Source organism: Electrophorus electricus, chromosome 11 (genome assembly GCF_041902795.1).
Source record: "Electrophorus electricus isolate QZ-2024a chromosome 11, ASM4190279v1, whole genome shotgun sequence".
In the NCBI taxonomy this organism is placed as follows: Eukaryota; Metazoa; Chordata; class Actinopteri; order Gymnotiformes; family Gymnotidae; genus Electrophorus; species Electrophorus electricus.
In genome coordinates this window covers 8,377,038-8,402,610 of record NC_137507.1, presented here as the reverse complement: position 1 = coordinate 8,402,610, position 25,573 = coordinate 8,377,038, and the positions used below count along the sequence as shown (strand labels likewise).

Genomic DNA, 25,573 nt, shown 5'->3' with positions numbered 1-25,573 from the left:
ACTCATCTCTCATCTGTGTGTAGCCATTAAAACCCAGCACAGATAGCAGACTACCCACTTTAATGTTACAGGGTTGTGCTGGCTAACACGGGTCCAACAGTCAACACTTCAGCTCCACATCAAAGCTTTTTCACTATGGAGGAAATCAAGTTGTTCAACACACAGCCATTTTCAACTTCAAGAGGCAGATTATCATATCTGTCTCATGTTAATTCTATCAATTATGTAAATTTTACTTCCATATTTATCTTGGGTGGTTTCAAGTTTCAGGAAATCAAAAGGCTCTGAAAAAATGTCCTCCATTATTTTAACTGACTCCACGATAGCGCCTTATCTCACCTTCTCTTCACAGAACCCGAGTGGAGCTGCTCTGTCCGCTGAGATGACCACTACAGAAACGTTAGTAACGTACAGCGCAAATACCCCTCCTCACTCACACACACACCACCACATACACCCACCCTCACACTCACATACACCCACCCACTGTCACTCACTCTCACACTCACCCTCCCTCCCTCACACAAACATAATTAGTCTCCTACAAACAGTACAGCCCATGCCTCTCCGGCTCCAACAGTAACACCAGACCCTGAAGACAATTAATTAATAATATATTAAAAAAAAACAAAAAACAACCCCCCCACACACACACACATACCCACCTACTCCTACCCTGTAATCCAATCCCAGTGCTGCTAATGTACCTCTCTAATGCAATCAGCCAATCAGAGCACTCACAGTGGCCGCCCTGGTCACATGACACCCATGCCTACCTCAGTGCCGGGACAGGAGTGGCCGTGTCATGCTAATGCTGTTTTAATGCATTTCTTAATGCAATTCCGCCCCTCCTACCTTCCAGCCAGCCCCACCGGACTCTGCTAATCAATTTCAGGCATTTCTGCAGAGACGATGATCCCGTGTTAGCACAGAGAGAGGCCATCTAATGACAGCCTAATGCGATTTGCGAACCCTGGCTAGTTCAGGAGCAGCCAACCACCCCCACACCATCCCAGCCTCTCACGGGCTTTACTGTGGGCGGCTAATAGGCCGCATTAAGACACACAGAGCCGAAAACGGTCTCAAACCCGCGTGTTCTTTAGTTGCAGAGAAGCCTAACGGTCACACCGTGCTGACTGAGGCTCGGACACCCAGACCGTGCAAAGTTTAAGAGTGCAGGCTTACAAACGCGCAAGCCTTAAGGAGTGTCAGGGGTCAGGTAAGTATGTTTCATATACTGCACCCCATGACGGGGGTCTAAAAATACTCACGGCCGGTTTCTGAAAGCCGTAAAAAAAGTGGGACTGACCTCCAGACAGCACAAGAAGTTGTGCTAATTGCCTAAAATGAGGCCTTTGGACACACCACATGCATACACACCCTGGTTTTCACCTGCTTCTAAAACGTAGCACAGACTGTGGGAGGGAGTAATGCAGACCAAACTCGAAACTCACTTGAATTTAGCGTTCACCTCGTCCATTGCTTTGTGGTAGTTCTCATTGGTGACCTTGGCGACCTGGGCACTCTGGAAAAGAGAGAAAGAAACAGTGGGAGGGGGAGAGAAAGACAAAGGTATTAAAAGAAGCCCAAATGTGAGACTTTTCATGCAATCAGTTTACTGCCATCCTCCTATCAGACTGTCCTTGCATCTCAGAGGAGGTGGGGGAGAGGAAGAGTGTTTCCCCATCTCTCACAAACCGCTTAAAAAAGGAGAGAAAAAAAGAAAAAAAGGTAATAGTTCTCTTAGTGGCTTCAGCTCACCCTAGAGAGCTCCTGACTGTACCATTGAACTCCATTAAAAGGTTACGGGGGGCGACACTGGGAGCAGCAAAGCGTGAGGAGTTGGGTACTTTTTACTGTGGTCTTAAAAAAAAAAAGAAGAAGGAATTTCTGTGAGGCGAGAGCTAGAGTGATGTCACCAGCTGTGACACCAGGAAGGCTCATGAGGCCATAAACACCGGTCCAGTTCCAGGGAATCGCCTATAGGACCCCAAAGAGAACAGGGAGCAGGACCTCAAAGGGTTGGACTGGTATGACCTAAAACTCAGGAAAGATGGAGAAGGGATCCACTTAGGAAGATGACACCGACGCTTATTTTTAAATGGCCAACCGTCTAAATGGAAATGGATGAAATTCATGTGTGTAAGTGACAACATGGTAGGAAAATTTCCGGCATCTATTATCCCAAGCATCCGTTTCAAGGAATCCACACTTGTAAAAGTTCATCCCTCACCCAGAATCAACAGATGAAAAGCAACACCACCGAGGAATGCCAGTCTGGAATCATGTGCCGACCAACAAGCTAACGAGCTTCCTAACGTACAGCCAGGGTAAGTGTAGTACCATAGCAGCAGAAGGCTATTAGAATGAGGAGGCAATAGAATTCAGTCCAGTTAACCTGAGCACTTAAGTGTGGTTGATGCCAGCAGTCCCAGGAGAAGTGGAGGGAGTGTATCGGAATACAGAGCGTGCTGGGGTGGGGACTCGACTGGCTCTAATCAGGAGCACAGGTTTACATGGAGAACAACAAACACAGCTCACACGGTGATTACTGAGGCAGTGACCTCTCTCTCTCGAACACACACACACACACACACAGAAACAAGTGGGACAGGAGTAGACGGTGCATATGAGGTCTTTCCCATTGTTCTTGATTAACAAGCACTTCGGACAGGTACCCTGGTTTTGATTTTGGTGATGTAGAGGTGCTCCATCAGTTTTGGGAGCCCCCTAAACACAGATGAACGTACTACACCTCTACCTGTCAGTGTAACAGGTTATCAGGGGGAAGGGGGAAAAAAAACAAACAAAAAAAACCCCCAACACATTATGAATTTTCTGAGTTGCCTGGAGATCCCTTCCGATTTAATCCTTGTGTTAAGGTAACTGAAAATAAATGTTTACTTAATCTTACACACCACGGGGGTATCACAGACTAATAAAATAAATACCTCAAAAACTAATCTCACCGCAGAGTGTGGTTCTCCTTGCTGCTAAAGAAACTACCTCATGTTTTTAAAAGTAAATCTCCCGTTTTCTCCCGAGGGAGCCGAGCAGTGGCTGGAGTTGCAACAGTGGCAGTGTTATCTCTCACAGACCAGAGAGGAAGCAGGCAGGAAACCCTGCTGCGGAAGCCATTACGGCGCTACAGTACAGCAGCCATGTTGGCTCTATGGCGTGCAAGACTGAGCTTTTGCTCGAACACACACATACACAGAAACAAGTGGGACAGGAGTAGATGGTGCATCTGAGGTCTTTCTTATTATTCTTGATTAACAAGCAGTTCAGACAGGCACCCTGGTTTTGATTTTGGTGATGTAGAGGTGCTCCATCAAGCAGAGCCCTCAGACAGCCCCTCAGATTGTGGGAGAGGAGAGGGGAATGCCTGAGTCCACGCGAGACAACCGCATTCCAAAAACATCTTACATTCATGACTGAGTACAACTTGATTAAGGGTTAATTAAGGGTTAAGGGCCTTGCCCAACAGTGACAACTTGGCAGTGGTGGGGCTTGAACCAGCAACCTTCTGATTACAAGTCAAGTACCTTAACCACTGAGCTACCACTACATCATATCACTACACGTCAGCTACCACTGCACATCACCTGGATGACACCTGGACGACACCTGGACGACACCTGGCCTTCAGGTGTTTTGCTCATGCCTTTATCATGCACCACCACACCTACAGTAGTTAAAGCAGCAACATTTCCACCTGTCACTCATCAAGCTGGCAGCTTGTTCCTACGCAACATCACAGCCCTTCTGCTGTTAACGGTTAGCACTCTGCTGTGATACAGCGTACTAACATACCTCACAAGGTTCATTAACAGAACTCACGATGGAGGGAACTCTTACGAACTCAGTGAGCACCTGTGTGTCACATTCACCCAAATGTCAGAGTGTGTGGAGAGAGTTGCACTCATCTCTCTCTCCAGTGTGGAGAAACTAAAATCTCTGAGCTGTCCACTGAACAGCTGCCCACAGAGATGGATGGCTAATGGCTGCCGTGCAAGGTACACATAGTGGAGTCTCTGTCTTTCTCTCTCGACCTTTGAGAAGGACAGTTCTCTCTCTCGCTCTCAACTCGAGGACAGCTCTCTCTCTCTTTTTCTATGGACCCTTGAGAAGGACAGCTCTCTCTCTCTCGCTCTCTCTCTATATGGACCTTGGAGAAGGACAGGTATCTCTCTCTCGCTCTCTCTCTATGTGCACCCTTGAGAAGGACAGTTCTTTCTCTCTCAGGACCCTTGAGAAGGACAGCACTCTCTCTCTCTCTCTCTATGGACCCTTGAGAAGGACAGCTCTCTCTCAACCCTTGAGGACAGCTCTCTCTCTATCTATGGACCCCTGAGAAGGACAGTACTCTCTCGACCTTTGAGAAGGAGTTATTTCTCTCTCTCTACCTTTGAGAAGGAGAGTTCTCTCTCTCTCCATGGACCCTTGAGAAGTACAATTCTTTCTCTTTCTCTCTCTCTCTCAACTCAAGAAAGACAGTACTCTCTCTCTCTCAACCTTTGAGAAGGACAGTACTCTCTCTCTCGACCTTTGAGAAGGAAAGTTCTCTCTCTCACTCTCAACCCTTGAGGACAGCTCTCTCTCAGGACCCTTGAGAACAACAGTTCTCTCTCTCTCCCACTCTCTCTATATGGATCCTTGAGAAGGGCAGTTGACACGCCCACCCCCCACCGAAAAGGGCTGTTCTCTCTCCCTCTCCAACCCTTGAGGACAGCTCTCTCTCTCTCTCGACCCTTGAGAAGGGCAGCTCTTGCCCAGCCACAACCACAGAGCTGCTTCAGGCTCCTGTTTCCAAGAGACAGGAGTCCAAACGAGGTTACCATGACTACAGCTTCCAGCGTTGCTGGGAAACGCCCAGCTCGGCCTGCAGAGCGAGCATATCGACTGCAGCTTCCTGGCTCGGAGAATGCGGGTTTGTCGCGTCTAAGACGGAGGGACACAGAGCAGAGGGAGACGGCGCCGAGGGGACGAACAGATGCCATGGATGCAGAGACAGCTGCTTTAGAGGGGCTTTATGAACGCATGAACAAAGACATGAGCTTTGATTCAGTGTCCTGCTGGGCTACCACCAGCCTGTCCCGGTCCTGTGGAAAGACATTCAGAGGACAGGGACAAGGCCACAGAACTAATGAGCCAACTGGTGGGAATCCCGCCATCTCCGACGCCTCCGCCTCTTACGATGGATGTAGCTGTTCAACAGGACACCACCCAGTCTCACCAGTGCTCCCACACAGGGGACAGCACTTCTGGAACATAAACAAACAGCACACAGCACAAATAACAACACACTGAGGTACCCACGGCAAGCGGGGGGGGGGGGGGGGGAGTCGGGACTTTGGAGAAGTTAAATATGAGATAGTTTTACAGCAGGTATTGAGTAAAAAATGAGATACATAAATATATATAGATATTGTTTCAGAAGCAATTTGGGCAGCAGAGCCAATTCCCAGGCAGAGGTGGTGAGCGTTGTCTGGGAGCACTGACGGCCTGTCACGGCGAGGCTACTGATAAACGAGGTCCATGAATCGAAAGAGACACGCAATATATATCAGCCGGTTATATGCCGCACCTCCTCTGGTTCTCCCGCTATTGTTCCTCCCTGTCACCAGTTCTTTTCAGAGCCTAAAGCTCGAAGAATGTGTGTGTGTGTGTGTGTGTGAGAGCGAGAGCGCGAGCGTGCAGGCAGGACAAGGGAGGGATGAAAGTTGAAAACAAGAGGAGAGAGGGATGAAAGAGGAGAGAGGTTGGAGCCAGAATTACAAGTGCGGCTCCTGCTGACTCTACAACCATCCGCAACAGTGCTGCCGACATGAAAGAAAAACACTCAATACAGACAAATATATTTATATATTAAAAAAAGAACAAGGTTGTGTTACTTTCCCTACAGAAGCAAGATAAGAGCCCCTTGTTTACATCTTCGCTTATCGAATTCCCTGACTGTTCCAGAGAAAAGCCCCGAGTACCCCCACCAAGACCACATTTGTCTGGAAGTACCAAGTTTTCCCAGGAACCATTCAGTTCAAATTCAGCTCCAAATCAGGCATAAACAGGATGGCCCCCTCACTCCTCCACCAAAGTGCCTCCATCGTCCGAATCTTTCCCTCTTAGCTGTTTGTATAAGGCACTCTCACACTTAAGGCCCGATACTTAAAGCACATTTATCTTGTGAAATCCACGTGCATAAATCCATAGGGGCTAAAATGCACGCGCGTCCAGCCGACTGGCCCCCTCTGTCTCTATTTGAGCAGGGAGGGCAGGCGGGTGACAAAGAGCTGGGAGTATTGAACAAGGATCTATAGGTGATTGATGAGGGCGAGTGGGATCAATAACGCTTCTGTCAGCACGGGGGATGGGCTTCCACTGTCCTTGGAAGTTAGGAGAGAGAGTGACACATGGGAGAACTCACTCACCTCACTAAACCATACCACAATGTTTATCTACTCACTGCAGTCAGTTATTTTCTGTTTTATTAGTGCCACTTTAGCTTCTGTTTATTTCCATACTTTTATTACTGTTTCTTTATTATTTCCAGAATTACGGTCATTACGGTTGCTATTAGTTTCACTCAGAATGTTCAACCTCTCATTTTATTGTGCTTTGAACACACTGTACTAGGAAAGTACAATAGAGAACAGAGAGAGAGAGCTTCACTGTAGTTAATGTTGGCCACAGTGCTGCAGTTCTAGGTCACCTCAGACGCAGGGGTAGCCGAGTTCTAGGTCACCTCAGACGCAGGAGTAGCCGAGTTCTAGGTCACCTCAGACGCAGGGGTAGCCGAGTTCTAGGTCACCTCAGACGCAGGGGTAGCCGAGTTCTAGGTCACCTCAGACGCAGGGGTAGCCGAGTTCTAGGTCACCTCAGACGCAGGGGTAGCCGAGTTCTAGGTCACCTCAGACGCAGGGGTAGCCGAGTTTTAGGTTATACTGTGATCTCACTGATCAGTCCAAACTTTAGGTTAACACCATTCTAATAGTAATACAAAAGACAGTTAACTCAAACTGTAAAAGAATTCTGTTTGGATACTAAATGTATGTAAATTTTGAATATTCCTACAATATATAAATTAATATAGGGGATTAAAATACTATAGCATTTCAGATTTCAGAGCACAATTTTATACGCAAACAATAATCCTGTTTTGCTGGAGACATGGAATTCTACAGTAGAGTATTTCAAACAACTAGCACAGCATTTAAAACATAGGCTGTTGTACAGAGATCCAGGACAGTGGGAACTTAGGAATGAAAAAGAACCCTGCTTCAGGGAAGCAGAAGCGCTGCTTCAGCATGTCCTGCTACAAACAGACGCCAGACCCCATTTAAAATAGGTCATGTGAGACCAACACACAAACAGTCTCAGGAGAGAAGGTAGTCAGGTAGTGCAGTGTGTGTGCATCTGTGAGTTTGTGTGCGTGTGCACGCACGAGTATGTACGTTTGTGTGTGTGTGTGTGTGTGTGTGTGTGTGTGTGTGTGTGTATGTCTGGGTTGAAGGATGAATGGTCAGAGGTGAGGCTGTGAAACTCCTCTGTCCTGCTTGCTCACAGGGCCTGAGGAAGACGATGGGACTGGGCACGGACAGAGGATGTCGTTTAAGGACAAAACCGATTCAAGACCCTGTGGCTACTCGGTATCAAAGGACAACCCCCACCTGCCCACCAAATGACAGACTGTCCCCAGTACTACTAAAGGGACATCCAGTCTTACCCTTCTGCAACTCAACCTGTCTCTCCCCACCACTACAGTACCAAAGGACAAACTGTTTCACCTCTGCCACTGTACCGGAAGACTGAAGGACAAACTGTCTCTCTCTCTTATACTAATGGTGCCTTGGCAGTATGGTTAGTGTCTTTACAGACCTGCTGTAGTCTAATCTGACAGTCATCTAGATTTATCCACTCTGTGTGAAGCAGAGGTGTAATACTATGCACCTCTGTGTATAACCTATCACGTGTGACGGGTCTGAAGTATGAGCAACGGGACTGTGTGCGTGGTGCTTAGGCATGGCTATGCTAAACAGGTGCAGTGTAACAGTTTTGTGAGAGGTGCTGTGGATTGTAGGAGAGGCTGTGCTGTAAGGACAGACTGTGTGTGTGTGTGTAGTGTGAATGTGCGTGTCCATGCGCGCGTGTGCTTGTAGTGTGTGTATGCATGCAAGTGTGCTTGTATGCATGTGTGTGCGCGTATATGTATATATGTGTTCGCGCACGTGTGTGCGTGCATGCGTCCATGTATGTATGTATGTATGTATGCATGCATGCGTGCATATGTGTGCGTGTATGTATATATGTGCATGTATGTGTGCGTGCATGTATATATGTGTATGTGTGCGCGCATGTGCGCATGTATTTATGTATGCATGCATGCGTGCGCATGTATTTATGTATGCATGCATGCGTGCACGTGTATGTATGCATGCATGCGTGTGCGTGCATGTATGCATGCATGTGTGTGCGTGCATGTATACGTGTATGCATATGTATGTGTGTGCATGTATGCATATATGTATGTATGTATGCGTACTTGTGTGTATGTATGTATGTATATATGTATGTGCGCGTGCATATGCGTGTGTATTTATGTGCATGTATGTATGTATATGTGCGTGTGTATGTATATATGTACGTGCATGCATGTATGTACGTGCATGCATGCATGCATGCATGTATGTACGTGCATGCATGTGTGCGCGCACTTGGGTGTATGTATGTGTGTGCATGCATATGCATGTATGTGTTTATGTATGTGTGTGCGTGCTTGTGTGTATGTATGTGTGTGCATGTGCATGTATGCGTGTATGCATATGTATGTGTGTGCGTGCATGTATGTGCGTGTGTGCATATATGTATGTATGTATGCGTACTTGTGTGTATGTATGTATGTATGCGTGCATATGCGTGTGTATGTATGTGCATGTATGTATGTATATGTGCGTGTGTATGTATATATGTACGTGCATGTGTGCATGCATGTATGTACGTGCATGCATGTGTGTGTGCGCACTTGGGTGTATATGTGTGTGCACGCATATGCGTGTGTATGTATGTATGTATATGTGCGTGTGTATGTATATATGTACGTGCGTGCATGCATGTATGTGTTTATGTATGTGTGTGCGTGCTTGTGTGTATGTATATGTGTGCGTGTGCATGTATACGTGTATGCATATGTATGTGTGTGCGTGCATGTATGTGCGTGTGTGCATATATGTATGCGTACTTGTGTGTATGTATGTATGTATGTGCGCGTGCATATGCGTGTGTATGTATGTGCATGCATGTGCGTGCGCGCGCTTGGGTGTATGTATGTGTGTGCACGCATATGCGTGTGTATGTATGTATGTATGTATATGTGCGTGCATATGCGTGTGTATGTATGTGCATGTATGTATGTATGTATGTATGTATATGTGCGTGTATGTATATATGTACGTGGATGTGTGCATGCATTTATGTACGTGCATGCATGTGCGTGCGCGCGCTTGGGTGTATGCATGTGTGTGCACGCATATGCGTGTGTATGTATGTATGTATATGTGCGTGTGTATGTATGCATGTATGTGTTTATGTATGTGTGTGCGTGCTTGTGTGTATGTATATGTGTGCGTGTGCATGTATACGTGTATGCATATGTATGTGTGTGCGTGCATGTATGTGCGTGTGTGCATATATGTATGTGTTCATGTATGTGTGTGCGTGCTTGTGTGTATGTATATGTGTGCGTGTGCATGTATACGTGTATGCATATGTATGTGTGTGCGTGCATGTATGTGCGTGTGTGCATATATGTATGTATGTATGCGTACTTGTGTGTATGTATGTATGTATGTGCGCGTGCATATGCGTGTGTATGTATGTGCATGCATGTGCGTGCGCGCGCTTGGGTGTATGTATGTGTGTGCACGCATATGTGTGTGTATGTATGTATGTATGTATGTATATGTGCGTGCATATGCGTGTGTATGTATGTGCATGTATGTATGTATGTATGTATATGTGCGTGTATGTATATATGTACGTGCATGTGTGCATGCATTTATGTACGTGCATGCATGTGCGTGCGCACGCTTGGGTGTATGTATGTGTGTGCACGCATATGCGTGTGTATGTATGTATGTATATGTGCGTGTGTATGTATGCATGTATGTGTTTATGTATGTGTGTGCGTGCTTGTGTGTATGTATATGTGTGCGTGTGCATGTATACGTGTATGCATATGTATGTGTGTGCGTGCATGTATGTGCGTGTGTGCATATATGTATGTATGCGTACTTGTGTGTATGTATGTATGTATGTGCGCGTGCATATGCGTGTGTATGTATGTGCATGCATGTGCGTGCGCGCGCTTGGGTGTATGTATGTGTGTGCACGCATATGCGTGTGTATGTATGTATGTATGTATGTATATGTGCGTGTGTATGTATATATGTACGTGCGTGCATGCATGTATGTGTTTATGTATGTGTGTGCGTGCTTGTGTGTATGTATATGTGTGCATGTATACGTGTATGCATATGTATGTGTGTGCGTGCATGTATGTGCGTGTGCATATATGTATGTATGCGTACTTGTGTGTATGTATGTATGTGCGCGTGCATATGTGTGTGCATGTATGTATATATGTATGTATGTATGTATATATGCGTGTGTATGTATATATGTACGTGCGTGCATGCATGTATGTGTTTATGTATGTGTGTACGTGCTTGTGTGTATGTATATGTGTGCGTGTGCATGTATACGTGTATGCATATGTATGTGTGTGCGTGCATGTATGTGCATATATGTATGTATGCGTACTTGTATGTATGTATGTATGTATGTATGTGCGCGTGCATATGCGTGTGTATGTATATGCATGTATGTATATATGTATGTATGTATGTATGTATATGTGCGTGTGTATGTATATATGTACGTGTATGTGTGCATGCATGTATGTACGTGCATGCATGTGTGTGCGCGCGCTTGGGTGTATGTATGTGTGTGCACGCATATGCGTATGTATGTGTGTATGTATGTATGTGTGCGTGTGTATGTATATATGTACGTGCGTGCATGCATGTATGTGTTTATGTATGTGTGTGCTTGCTTGTGTGTATGTATATATGTGTGTCTGCATGCATGTATGTATGCGTGCGTGCGCGGATGTATGCGTGTGCGTATGTATGCGTGCATGTATGTATATATATGTGTGTGCGCGTGCATACATGCGCGTGCATGCATGTATGTATGCATGTATGTATGTGCTTGCATGCGCGTGTGCATGTATGCATGTATGTGTGTGCACACATGCGTGTGTGTATGTATATGTGCGTGTGTATGTATATATGTACGTGTTTGTGTGCACGTGCTTGTGTATGTATATATGTGTGCGTGTGCATGTATGTGCATGCATATGCCTGCATGTGCGCGTGTATCTATGAATGCACGTGCCTATATATGTGCATGTGCGTGCATGTATGTATGTATGTATGTATGTATACGTGTACATGTGTATATATGTATGTATGTAGGTGTGTGTGCATGCATGTATATATGTGTGTCTGCATGCGTATGTATACGTATGTACGTGCATGTATGTATGCGTGTGCGTGCTTGTGTGTATGTATATATGTGTGTGCATGTATGTGCATGCCTATGCATGCATGTGCGCGTATCTATGAATGCACGTGCCTATATATGTGCATGTGCGTGCGTGCGTGCATGTATGTATGTATACGTGTACGTGTGTATATATGTATGTATGTAGGTGTGTGTGCATGCATGTATATATGTGTCTGCATACGTATGTATACGTATGTACATGCATGTATGTATGTATGCGTGCATGCGCGTGCATGTATGTGCGTGCGTATGTGCGTGCATGTATGTATATATGTGCGCAGGCATGTGTATGTGTATGCATGTGCATGTGTGCATCCATGTATGTATGCATGTGTGTGTATGTATGTGCGCGTGTATGTACGTGTGCGTGCATGTGTGTATGTATGCGTGCGTGTATATATGTGTGTCTGCATGCGTATGTATACGTATGTACGTGCATGTATGCGTGCGCGTATGTATGCGTGTGCGTGCTTGTGTGTATGTATATATGTGTGTGCGTGTGCATGTATGTGCATGCATATGCATGCATGTGCGCGTATCTATGAATGCACGTGCCTATATATGTGCATGTGCGTGCGTGCGTGCATGTATGTATGTATACGTGTACGTGTGTATATATGTATGTATGTAGGTGTGTGTGCATGCATGTATATATGTGTCTGCATACGTATGTATACGTATGTACATGCATGTATGTATGTATGCGTGTGCATGTATGTGCATGCGTATGTGCGTGCATGTATGTATATATGTGCGCAGGCATGTGTATGTGTGTGCATGTGTGCATACATGTATGTATGCATGTGTGTGTATGTATGTGCGCGTGTATGTACGTGTGCGTGCATGTATGCGTGCGTGCATGTATGCGTGCGTGTATGTATGTATGTATATGTGTATGTATGTGTGCATATGCATACGTGTTTGTGCATATGTATACGTATGCATACGTGTATGTATGTGCGTGCGTGTATGTATATGTGTGCATGTGCGTATGGATGTATATGTGTGCATGCATGTATGTATGCGCGTGCATGCATGTATGTATGTATCTGTGTGCGTGTATGTATGTATGCATGCGCATGTATGTATGTGCGTGCGTGCTTGCTTGCGTGTGTACATGTATGCGCGTATCTATATACATATCTATATCTGCGCATGTGCGCATGTATGTATGTATGTGCGTGCATATGCGTACATGTGCGCGCGCGTGCGTGTATGCGCATATGTGCGTATATGCATGTATATACGTGCATGCGCATATGTGCGTGCCTATATATGTGCGTATATGCATGTATGTTTGTGCATGCATGTGTATGTATGTATGCGTGCGTATATGTGCATGCGTGCATATATATATATACACACATACACACACACTTGCGTGTATGTGCGTGCATGTATGCGCGCATGTATGTATATATGTATGCGTGTATGCTGTGTATGTGTGTGCGTGCATGTATAAGTATGTATGTATGTGTGTGTATGTACGTGCGTGCGCGCATACGTATGTATGTATGCATGCATGCATGCGCGCATGTATGTATATATGTATGCGTGCATGTATATATGTGTATGCGTGTGCTTGCATGTATGCATATATGTGTGTGCGTGTGTATGTATGTATGTATGCATGCATGCATGCATCCATGTGTATGTATGTGCATGTATGTACGTGCATGTTTATGTATGTACGCGTGCGTGTGTGTATGTATGTATGTATGTGTGTGCTTGCGTGTATGTATGTATGTATGTATGTATGTATGTGTGTGCTTGCGTGTATGTATGTATGTATGTATGTATGTATGTATGTATGTATGTATGTATGTATGTATGTAAGATGGGCCAGGACTCATACCTGCTCTTCCAGTTTAGCCACTTGCTCTCGGTAGAAAGCTTCCTGCTTCCTTAGTGCTCGGTCTCTCGCCTCCAACTGCATAGACTACACACACACACACACACACACACACACACACACACATCAGAACAAGTCTTAAAGAAGGACTGAGACTAAGTGTTGGATTTGAATGCCCTCTGTGTCTCTCATTCAGGCAGCAGTGGAACAACAACAACAAGCCTAAAGCAACTGAGCGCAGAGTGTCAGTGGGTCAGCGCGCACACACACACACACACACACACACACACACACACACACACACACACACACACACACACACACACAACCCCATGGATTGGATATTCATGTGTGTGTATAGACATGGTTCCAGGAAGGAAGGATAAAGGCTCTGGGACACTGGCGGATCTGAGCAGGTGTTATTTATGGCCGGATGATATCGGCACTCTGAGCTCAGGACAGGAGGCTCCCGTTAGACAGCTAAATCTCCAAACGCAGTGCATATGTGTCTCAGAACGTCTCAGAGGTGAGTCCAAGCTCTTGACAGCAGGATGTTTGGTTTTATCTACCAAATAAGCCACTCAGTGAAGATTGTTGAGTTTATTTAGTTAAATAATGTGTCTCTCAAGCTGACAGAGTTTTATTGAAGGCTAAAGTCATTCTGTGTAATGGGGGGCGCATGTGACATTGAAGAGGAGAGAGATGCAGAACAGGAGAGACTGTGGGAAATAAAGAGTGAGAGTGAGGGGGGAATCTATTATAAATAACAGCACATAGAGTTACAGCGTATTTACACAGAATGAAGTCATACTTTCTACTGAGCCTTAACTTATGCTACATTCCCTACTGGAAACAGAGAGAGAGTGTAAGAGTGCAAGAGTGAGAGAGGCCAATAAAGCTCACTTAAAATGATAAATTGAGAGACACACCCATACACCCACCCCTTTCACCCACCCCTTACACACAGTGCTGTTTGCTAAACGTTTACATCTTAAGCAGTTACAGGGTCTTGTTAATGCCTAAAGGACTTGTAAAGTTACATCAAAACTGTTACTTGTTATGTCATTTTTATTATTACTACTATCATTGTTGTTGGTGTTGGTAGTAGAGCCTTTATTGTTGTTATTATTATAGTTAAAATGTAAACAATTTCAGTCATGCCAATAAAGCCATCTTGATTTGATATGACTTGAGAAAGACAAACAAAGTGAGAGACACAAAGGGAGAGAGAGAGAAAAAAGTATGAGAAGGACAGCTTTGACAAACTTATTTAAATTACATTTCCAGGCATAGCACTAAAAGGATAGTGAGCAAATCTCTCTCACACACACACTCACAGCTCTGCTCTATCATCACTCTCGGCTCTCTCATCTGCTCTCCTACACATTTACTGGGGACGACGATGACAAAATAAAACAAAAACAAACCCCCCCCCCCCCCCCCCCAAAAAAAAGAAGAAAAATGTGCTTATAAAACAAAAATCTAATCTAGATCCAATCCCAGCTGAATGATGGGCATGGCTGCTGAGATCCAGGCCTTGTGCAGAGAAGTGCTCTGTGCATACTGATGAAACTCAGAAGCGCACACAATCACCACGACTTCAGCCAGACACGCAAGCGCCAATCAAAAGGAACTCCAGACACACATGCACATGACACGAGAGGGTCCAATAATCTGTACCAACACACCCGACTCCCTGGACTCCACACACACCAAGAGCATGATAATTAGCTCACCAGTTCAATCAGAATGCTGACCTACAGGAGCAGGAGGTGCAGACCTTATAGGGCGAGAGCGTACGACCCTCATGTTACTGTATGATCTGGGAGTAGAAAGGTCTGGAGAGCTTATCCATGTGTGTGTGTGTATCCAGTATTTATGATCAAAAAAGTAACTTTACATCAGAGCTGGAGAGAAAATGTTCAGCAAACAACCCGTCCCCACTCCAGAGAGTCCACACCTCGGGCAGGCTATGACTGACCTCTGCTCTCTGATAACACACACGTGCAGGCGTAGAAAACGCACTTATCAAACCTCTCAACACAAAGGCCCAACTCTGGTGTGGAAGCCAATTACAGGCCTTTGCGTGGGAGAGCAGCAGTCTGAGTAATCAGTCAACGTACTGCCTCGGCGTGTAGCTGGAATGAAAAGGAAAGCTGCCTCTCTGACCTTCATCTTTACTCTACCACACACACACACACACACACACACACACACACACACACGCACGCGCGCACGCACGCGCATGCACGCACACACAGCAGCTGCATTCACAGTCCAATAGATAAACATACTGTGAAAGCGTAACCAATGTGCAATTAAAAACAGGGAGGCTCCTGTGCACTCCTTCTCTCTATCCCTGACTACAACACACACAATGGATCAGAGGGGGCATATGGCAGTGGTGCGTCAGAGTCACACGAGGTGTCAAGATTGCTTCTGTCTGATTAAACTCATTCAGCCCCCTCCAGATCAATCTAATCGCATTACAAGCCCAGCAGAGGCCCGGGACTCGCAGTGCCACCGACACGGCACCGCGGGCCCACAAAGGAGAGCAGGACGGGCATTAATCACGGGAACAGAGGAGGGAATTACCAACGAATCGAGACGGAGGGAGGGGGGTGTAGTTGGAGGCCGGGCCAGAAAAACGGAGGAAAGACAAGACAACAATGGGGGAATTCATCACCAAAAAGGTGCCACCACTCTGGAGACATGTTTTATATCAGAGGCTGGAAGAGGAGCAGACACGAGACAAGACGACGCATGAAGAGACGAGACGAGACGAGACGAGACGAGAAAGAAAAAAAATAAAATGTGCGTCCAAGGAAGATACAATCTTCTGCTCACTGACTCCTGGGTGGACAGCATCTTACCAAAACTGGTTTTACAGAAAATCAAACTAGGACCTCTAGAGGGGTCAACCAGAGTTGACCCATAATGCCAAGTGTGAGGTCTGCAAACCAAACGATAGACACGTTTAAGCAGGCCGATGGCTGGCAGTGCCACTACGCCATCATCAGGGTTACTGCTGCGTCAAGCACATCAGGAAATTTACTGTTATTCTTTGGCTTCTTGAAGAGAACACTGATCACGGCAAAGTGTTCGAAGCGCTCGCACACAGACACTCGCAGACACAGAGCATCAGAGTGTTCCTAACCATTCACAATGCCACAGATGGACCACACACACGCACGTACGTTCTCCTCACACAATCTGTGAGCTCTGGGGCGGGGGGCATCTGCACCAGAGGTACACACCCTACAGTCAAATTAAACAAATCGTTTAGAAGGAGGAGCATTTAGTGAAAGGCCTACTATGCATAGTAGAATAATTAAGAGTTGTTAATTAGCTGAGCGGTGTAGCGGAGGGTAGGGGCAGAGCTTCCCCTACTCTGGTCTCCTTCAAACTCTCGGCCTCTTAGATTTTAGGACGACATAAAACGTGCCAAACTGTGGACACCTGGACTGGACCTGGTCCATGAGGCTTGAAGAGCATAAAAAAGGAGCACAAACAAAGGAGGGAAAGTAGTGCTGCTCTCTGCCAGCAGTACACACACACACAAACACACAGAGAGACACAGAGAGAGAGAGACGCACACACAGACGCACACACACACAGAGAGAGAGAGAGAGAGAGAGAGAGAGAGAGACACACACACACACACACACACACACACACAGAGAGACACACAGACACACAGAGAGAGAGAGAGAGAGAGAGAGAGAGACACACACACGCACACACAGAGACGCACGCACAGACGCACGCACGCACACACAGACGCAAGCACACACACCTGGGGGTGAGCAGGGTCATTCGTAATACACGTAGTTTAGTAGGAAGGTTCAGTTCCTGAGTGCTAGATATTCCTGCTCTGTATATAAGTGTGAGGAAATACTTTTAACAAATTTACAAGCTGGTCCAGACAAATAGATTCTATCTGCTATACATTTGCTTACAGATTTAATTGCCAAAGCTTTGAAAGGTCTTGGTTGGGCTGATATATACAAACAATACCAGGAAAGTGAGAACCAACTGCAAACAGAGCAGGACAATCGTTCTGCTGAGAAAAGATTTCACTAGCAGGAACTTAATTAGCCTACAGGGTCATGATGAAACACTGTGAAAACACTCAACAGAAGAGGCTAATGTTCTCTTAACCAGAAATGTAAATACTACAACATGAACTAGATGCCTAAAACAGGCAAATATGTAAGCACTAGAATCCTAGCTGTTTTTTTTAAACCAAGTTCGAGCTTATTTGTGTCATCTCAAAGCTGCCCTCATGACTAGACATATGGAGTGCAGTTCTGTCTGTATATGTCTGTGTGATACTGGGGACAAACATGGCAGTATTCTGGAAGGCACATTGCACATTCTGGTGGTTTAAATTCTACATAGAAGACTTTGCAGAATTAAGACAATTTGACTGTCTTAAGGGGCTTTCTGTCACAGGTGTGCGTTGACCGCAGCAATACAAGGTCAAAGCTACTGGCATCCATCACGGAGTTACCATAACAAACTCATAACGACCAAATAACAATCATAACAATCAGGCATGTCCAGCAGACAAAGGCAAAGGTTGAAGGTCATGTCACTGCCAAACCTCTAGGAATGGAGTGAAAGAAGATCAAGAATGAATGCACATGCGAGTGTGTGTAAGTGTGAACATGGTGTCTGCAGGACCAGGGAAGGCTGGCGTAGATGGAATTGGAATGCGGATTTACCTGGTCAGGGTTGAAGACTCAGCACGGGGATATCAGGAGAGGAAAGGAACAGACAAATGTGAACAACACATCAGAAACTGTGGAACTCAGTGACGTGGGAACTCCCAACCTCCTCGTCTCTCTCAAAGAGAAGGCAGCCGTTAGCCTGAGTGCTCACAACAGTGCCACAGGAAGTGGTCATCACGTGCCACTTGCACCTGGTGAGAGCCAAAATGAGAGATAGTCCTTCACCTCAGCCAGCTCAAAAGTGCCTGTGAAGTCAGAAGTTTACCCAACAGCCTGCCCCGCAGTGACAGCAGGGGACACTGGGTAATTGAGAGGGCTGCTGCTGCACACAGGGCAACGGTCAGAATGGGGTGGGGTGGGGGCAGCTGGCACATCCTTTGTTGGGGTGGGGTGGGGAGGGTCAAGTCCTCCACATCGCGAAAAATAATGAACCCTCCTGTCGGAGTGCCTTCATTTTGTGTGAGTACAGATCAAATTAGCAGTGATCCATAAAGCCTGTCCTTTATTATTAAAGGACCAGATAGAGAGCTGACCCAATCAGTCCTGCTGTCCTCTGGCCAGCAACCCCCAGTTCCACGAAGCCACAATCAATGCAGTGCCCTGATTCCCCCCCCCACAGAAACACACACACACACACACACACACACACACACACACACACACACACACCCCCCTTACTACTGCTCTGTCCAGCTGTCAGTCACAGTCTTTGCTCTATTTCAACTGACAATGTCAGCTAGTCACATATCATAGTACAATTAAATAGAAATTAAATCAAAGCACTTTCAAAGCGGGACGTCGATTTGAATTTGTCGTCCTCTGTCCATTTGTCTCCAACGTGGTTGTTGTCATATCGGGCTCATCTGGTGACATGTCAGTAATTTTGCATGCATGGTGTAGAGGCCAAAATTCTGGTAAAGCCAGGGACAGAATCAGAAAGAAGAAAAATAAACAAAAACTCAATATAATGAATATTAACATTATACTGCAATCGGGTTTCAACACCCCCCCCCCCCCCACACACACACACAGACCACCATCTCTCAATTTAAATTCCATTTAAAATCCAAATCTAACACAGGGGCCTTCATTGAAAGGGGATGTTACGTTGTCGACATTTTGCATGTCTCAGCTCTAGTTTCAGAGAAAATGTGAACTATGCTATGCCTATCGAGGTGAGACCACCTCATACTGTTACATCATCTAGAAAGACTAACCCTTCCAAAAGGGTTGGTCTTACTTTGGTTTTGGATGGTTTGTGTGTATTAGAGTTGCCAACTCGACAAAGTAAGCCACATCTCTGTCCAGACCAGCCTCTGTGGAGACACAGGTCCCGTCAGATCGGTCCAGACCAGCCTCTGTGGAGACACAGGTCCTGTCAGATTGGTCCAGACCAGCCTCTGTGGAGACACAGGTCCTGTCAGATCCATCAATGGCCTGGCAACACCACTGTTTGAGACCCATAAGCGTTCTGATCAGAGATTGATAAATCGTCTGATCAACAACCTGAGGTATAAGCTGATTTATAAGGCACTTGGCGGGGTAGTGTTATCTCTGCTGGGGACCAACCTGAGGGAAATCAAATCATCTGTCCCTTTTGTGGACTGCAGACTCTGAGCAGGCCATCCATTACCAATCAGAGAGATCGGACAACACACCCCCTCCTTCCCCTCAACACACAGAGACCAGCGCAGGTCTTTCAGACGACAGAGTGAGAAGACCAAGACAACACAAAGTGGTACAGGACTGTGGAGGACACACTGAGACAAAACCATCTCACTGTCCCTTTTCCTCAAAGGGAGTTAAGGAACACAAGAAAAAAAAAAAAAAAAAAAAGAAGATTTTATATATATATAAAATCTTTTTTTTTTCTTGAAAAAAGCATTTTTCTTAAAATGCTTAAGTGATGGCATTTAAGCATTATAAACATTCCTCCAGAATCCGACTTGAACAACTGACCAGTTCACACAATATATGAGATCTAATTTCTGAAACACCAGAATACCCTTAGTACAGTGTACATGCACTGTCAAAGGATCTTGTAGTATAAACGCTAAAATATACACATCACATTATTTAATATCTACAGTGGTCTCGTAGCACCAGTTCAAAACTACAGAAGCAAAACTTGGCCCTCAAACATCAAATTCAGTTGATCAATGACATTTGAAGTGTGGGAAAAACTGTAAATTTGATTTTTCACAAGTTGTCATAACATAAGGTGTCATATTATATAATAGGGTGTCATATCAGATCAATATCATCTCTATGACCGCGGTAGAAATTACTTAGTAATTGTACTTCATAACTAAACATTTTAGGGGATTTGTACTTTATTCAAGAATACTTGGAAGAAAAACACTTGAACCGTTTTTTCCAGTTACATTTCCATGATAAATACTGTTACAAACACTATTTTACTAAGTTATAAGCAGGCACTGAACATTCACTTTTAATGGGCTAAGAGTTTGACACACAACTGCCCAGTATCATTTTTCTGTTTTTTTTTTAAACCCCTGCTCCATGGATAGATATATAAAAAATAAAATTAAAAAATCAATTTCCCCCACCTTGTATGAAAGGAGCTCTATCTGGACATGGAGAGAGAGAGAGAGAGAGAGAGAGAGAGAGAGAGAGAGAGAGGCTGCACATACATTAAAGGTCTCTCAAATTGGTAATACTGTCATATCCATACAACGCATCAAGCTCCCTGAGCTGCAAGCACTCCCAATTCAGACATCACCATGGAGAGAGTGCTACCTGGAAAAATGGCTCCCATTCAGACTGTATTAATTGTTCAAGATGGACACACTGTAGCTGACTTTAGGGGGGTGGATAGATGGACACACTGTAGCTGACTTTAGGGGGGTGGATAGATGGACACACTGTAGCTGACTTTAGGGGGGTGGATAGATGGACACACTGTAGCTGACTTTAGGGGGTGGATAGATGGACACACTGTAGCTGACTTTAGGGGGTGGATAGATGGACACACTGTAGCTGACTTTAGGGGGTGGATAGATGGACACACTGTAGCTGGATAGCTGCAGCTCCCTCAATACATCTGTCACCCTGATCACTTCCTTAACCTTTGGACCACCACATCTCTCCAATTAGAAGATGGAGAAGCTGCCACCTCAACACATTCTCTGCAATTATCAAAGCGCTCAGCACCACTGGGGAGATGCGGCCAATTGTATTAACTTGCACTCAATTTTAACAAACAAGCTGTCTGACATGATACATCTCAGACAATCGGTGTTCAGTTGATAAATCTTTAAATCCACAAGTTAACGCCTTAAACAACTGCGTGGGATTAGTGACCATAGGAAAGAACTAAACAATCAGTCTATTAAGAGACGACTGCTAAGCTTGCTAATAACGAGAGAGAACTTTAGGTCGGTTAGAATTACACAAATCCGATCAAGGTAATCGCTTTGCACAGCTGCTACACCATTTTGGGGAAGGAATTCTGACCAGTGCCACCAACTTCCTGGTCTGTAATAAGTGAGAAAGAGAAGGTTCACTCCAGTTCCACTCATTCTTATGGCCAGCCAGAGATTCACTCTGGGGTTCATTCGCACGCCCAGAATCAGAGCTGCAGAGCACGACTCACAACGATTCATTACAGTTTAGAAGCCTAATAACCCATAATGCAATGTGTGCAGCCGGGAACAAGGAGATACACAACTGCCATGCCTGACATTGGTGTTTTTCAGCAACAGACACCTCAGAGAAGTGATTTTTTTATGTTCTAAAAATAGGCCGATCCCCCCTCCCCCAAAAAAGGGGGGGGGACCAAAAGGGTGTGTGTGTGTGTTTAAATAAAACAAACAAACAAACAAACAAACAAACAAACATGCTCTCTCACAGAGCAGCTGTATACACTAGCTCTCAAACAACCACTGCTTTCTGAGCTGTAAATTGACTTTACCAGCCTGCTTGTCAGAAAGCAGCTTTCCTGACACCTGCCTTCATCCATCAGCACCAACTGGCCGTAGCTCAGAGAACGGGCAGCCAGCGGAGCCAATTAGCTGACAGGGCGAGCACTGGGTACCGGTGCCAACCAGAGACGCAGCCAATTAGAGCCAACCTTTGTCTGAGCAAAACACTGGCTGGCACCCCAGAATGGAGACAAGACAAGGAGAGAAAGACAGCAGGAGTGTGAGCTCAGACAGGCCACCACAGAGAATATCACAACGATGACAGGGTCTTCTTTCCTCTCTCGCTCACACACACACACACACACACACACCAGATGGGGGAAAACTATGCATATGCCAAATTCACTTCTACAAAACTCAAAACATTTGCTTGTGCACACACACACACACACACACACACACACACACACACACACACACTCTTCATTGTCATACTTTACATTGCTGATTCACTCACACACTGCAAGTTCCAAGAGTGACGACTGTTGGATTTTTCGCTGACTGCTCCACTGCGGTTGGCCACTGAAACTGACGTCCTCAATCTTCTTATTCAGCGATTCTCACTCCTCTCGATTAGAATTCAGTCCCGCGTCTGACAGTCTACACACATTGTCCACGGTAGTTGATTTGGCTGTGTTGTTCATAAGCTGTTCTCTAATGAGCACTTCTTTAAATGGAAGAGCCACAGCTTCAGCGTGCACATCGCAAAGGTGCGGGATGGACTGACATAAGGTTTAACGAGCGGGACGGGCCGACATAACGGTTAATGAGCGGTCTCCTTCGAAAAGCTCATGGAGGCTCTGGGAAGATCTTGGAGGCACGGGAAAGGAGACCATCTCCGGCTTTTGTTCAGGAAAGGAACAAAATTAGTTCTCAAATTCACAGACTTCATGCTCTCATTCCTAGTCTCTGCTCTTAAATCCTATGAAACATCAAACTTTGCAGTTACATGTATAAGCTACATGGCCAAGCAGCACGGTCATGTGGTGGTTAGTACATTTCCCTCTTAGCACTTGGGTCTTGGGTGCGAGTCCTTATCTGGGTGGAGTTTCCATGTTCTCTCTGTGTGGGCTTCCTCTGGGGTCTTTGGTTTCCTCCCACGGTCCAAAATATGGAGATTAGGATGATTGGATACTCTAAATTGTCCTGTCCAGTGACGGCTGGTGCTCCGCGCGTGCACGTCCAGTGACGGCTGGTGCTCTGTCCTGGCCTGTCCTCCTCCCCTTCCTCGGCACCCGGTGTCAGTCCTCCAGTGGTCTGTGATCTCTGACTGAGTACACTGTTTGTAAATTGGCTTCTCACTCATGTGTGAGTGTAAAAGTCAATACATATCTGTCTGTAAAAGTGTTCTTGAGCATGAGAAAGGTGCTATATAAATGTAACTAATAATAATATACAAGTCTGCTGAATGTACTCTTCCAGCACTTTATAATCTTTGCATCATTTTCCTTAATTACAGTTTTTGTAATAAAGCTAAAAATATAATGAACATTAAACATTTACTTGCCCAGTACAACATAGATGACAAAAGTCTAAACATGAACAGAAACAGTACGGTTAAGCGTAAACCTGCCTGTGAACCAGCATAGACCAGGTCTTGCTTGTTATGGCCACAATACTAAACCCTGCTGGGCTGCTGGTGGGCCATCTCCTTACAGATCTGGCCTACGGGGCATTCTGCGTTTGCGAACACGCTACCTAGTGCAGGCCAGGTCAGGACATGAAACCACCTAGTTTAAGCCTAAACTTGTATTTATATGTGACCTTAACGTGAGGAAGAAAAAGAGCCCCCCCCCGCCCCCCAAGTACATGCAATTCTAAACCTCGCAAGTCTGCTGTAATACCAGGGAAATTAAATTGCAGCGTATTATCAGGCAGGCCCAGTCGGCTGTATCTAAAATGTAACAGCATTTTCAGATTAGCAAAGGGACGTCGGCTATAGCTGGAACTTTGAGTTTCAGAGGAGGTGAGGGAAGGGGAGGGGAGAGCAGTGCTCTTTAACCGAGGGGGAGGCTTTAGGCCAGCCAACCAAATAAATATACCCGCACAGGTTAATAGGAAGCACTTATTGTGGAAGCAGAAAACTGGATTTGAGGAGGGGGTGGAAAAAAAATAAATACAAATTTTAAATGAAAAAGGACAACTTTACACAACAGGGAATCTGGTGGAAAATCCCAGCTTAGCTTCCTTGATCTTCCATCATGACTCGGCACGCGGACTACCACAGCACCTGTGGTCTCCAACACACCAGCGATACATGTGCGTAGCATGGAAACGGGGCCTTTTCTGCATAATGCAAGCTAACCAAACGCTGTCTGGGAAAAGACCCACGATGCTCTGCTGTTTTACAGGATGAGGAATCACAGGGCGTTTCACGCTCTCTTACACACACATTTTAAGAGCTTTTGCAAGTGTGTGTCTGTTCTTTTGTCTCAACAAATCACAATCCCCCAGCCATCAAACAAGTCACACTGGTCACTGGGCAGGAGATGGATGACTCGGCGCTTGATTGAAACGTCTGCCCCGGGGAGTGCCAGTGTCTGAATAAAATGATGTGCTTTATGATTGATTGGCCAGCCTGAAACTTCGCTGGAAGGCCGCACCACTGAAATCCGAAACGCTATCAGACTTAACGACTTTATTAATGGCCAGAAACGCTGAAAGCATCTGGGCGTGAAGTACTGCCGACGAGATTCTCTGACAACTTGAAAATGGGTTTGCTGTGGGATAACTCTGGGGTAGATATTAATATTTTTACAAGGCCAATTTTGTAGACTCTCTCTCGTCTGTTCACGCTTTATTAGACGCAGACAGAACGTGGAACAGAACCACGAAACATCTCGGAAACGTTGTAGAAGAAAAATAAATCAAAGCGGCTTCCTCTGCAGACGTGGGGTGTAAGTACTTCCGGAGCTGCACGGGGCGAGCCGGCGGGGGCATGTGGCAGCAGGTACCCGGGGCAGGAGAGGAAGGAGCCCCGTCGAGGAGAGAGAGAGAGAGCACATGATGAAGAGGAGAACGGAGAGGAAAACTACTTGGCGCAGTGTGGCTAATTTCAGCATGGCCGTCGCAATTCCATGAGAACGGTGTGGAGAACTCGGAAAGGCTGATTTTATTGTACGTGACACAGAGAGATGGGAGGGCAGGACGCATCCAGAATTCTGATGAGGACAGGATCGATATCTTCTTGGATGTGAAGGGTGAAAAAAAACAACAAAAAAAAACTCCCTCTCACACACACACACACACACACACACACACACACACACACACACACGGTAGCTTTACAGTTGTTGCTGAAGTCTTACTCGAGGTATTAGACTAAAGACCCATTTCTGGAAAACAGAGAAAACAGAAGCTTAGATAAAAATGAAGAACTCTCAACCAAAGTGTTCATTAAGGATTCCCAGAAGTCCCCACAG

General features: G+C 45.6%; 1 protein-coding gene across 3 annotated transcripts in view; it reads right to left on the bottom strand.

The window, feature by feature from the left end:
• chchd3a (coiled-coil-helix-coiled-coil-helix domain containing 3a) overlaps positions 1 to 25,573 on the bottom strand; it is a 58,769-nt gene that overhangs the window by 8,924 nt on the left and 24,272 nt on the right. For all 3 annotated transcript variants that reach the window (XM_081722936.1, XM_027025557.3, XM_027025556.3), the window contains exons 5-6: positions 13,478 to 13,561; positions 1,455 to 1,525 (exon numbers count right to left, since the gene is read on the bottom strand). In XM_081722936.1, coding sequence (XP_081579062.1) covers positions 1,455 to 1,525; positions 13,478 to 13,561 — 155 coding nt within the window. The remainder of the gene's footprint in view (positions 1 to 1,454; positions 1,526 to 13,477; positions 13,562 to 25,573) is intronic.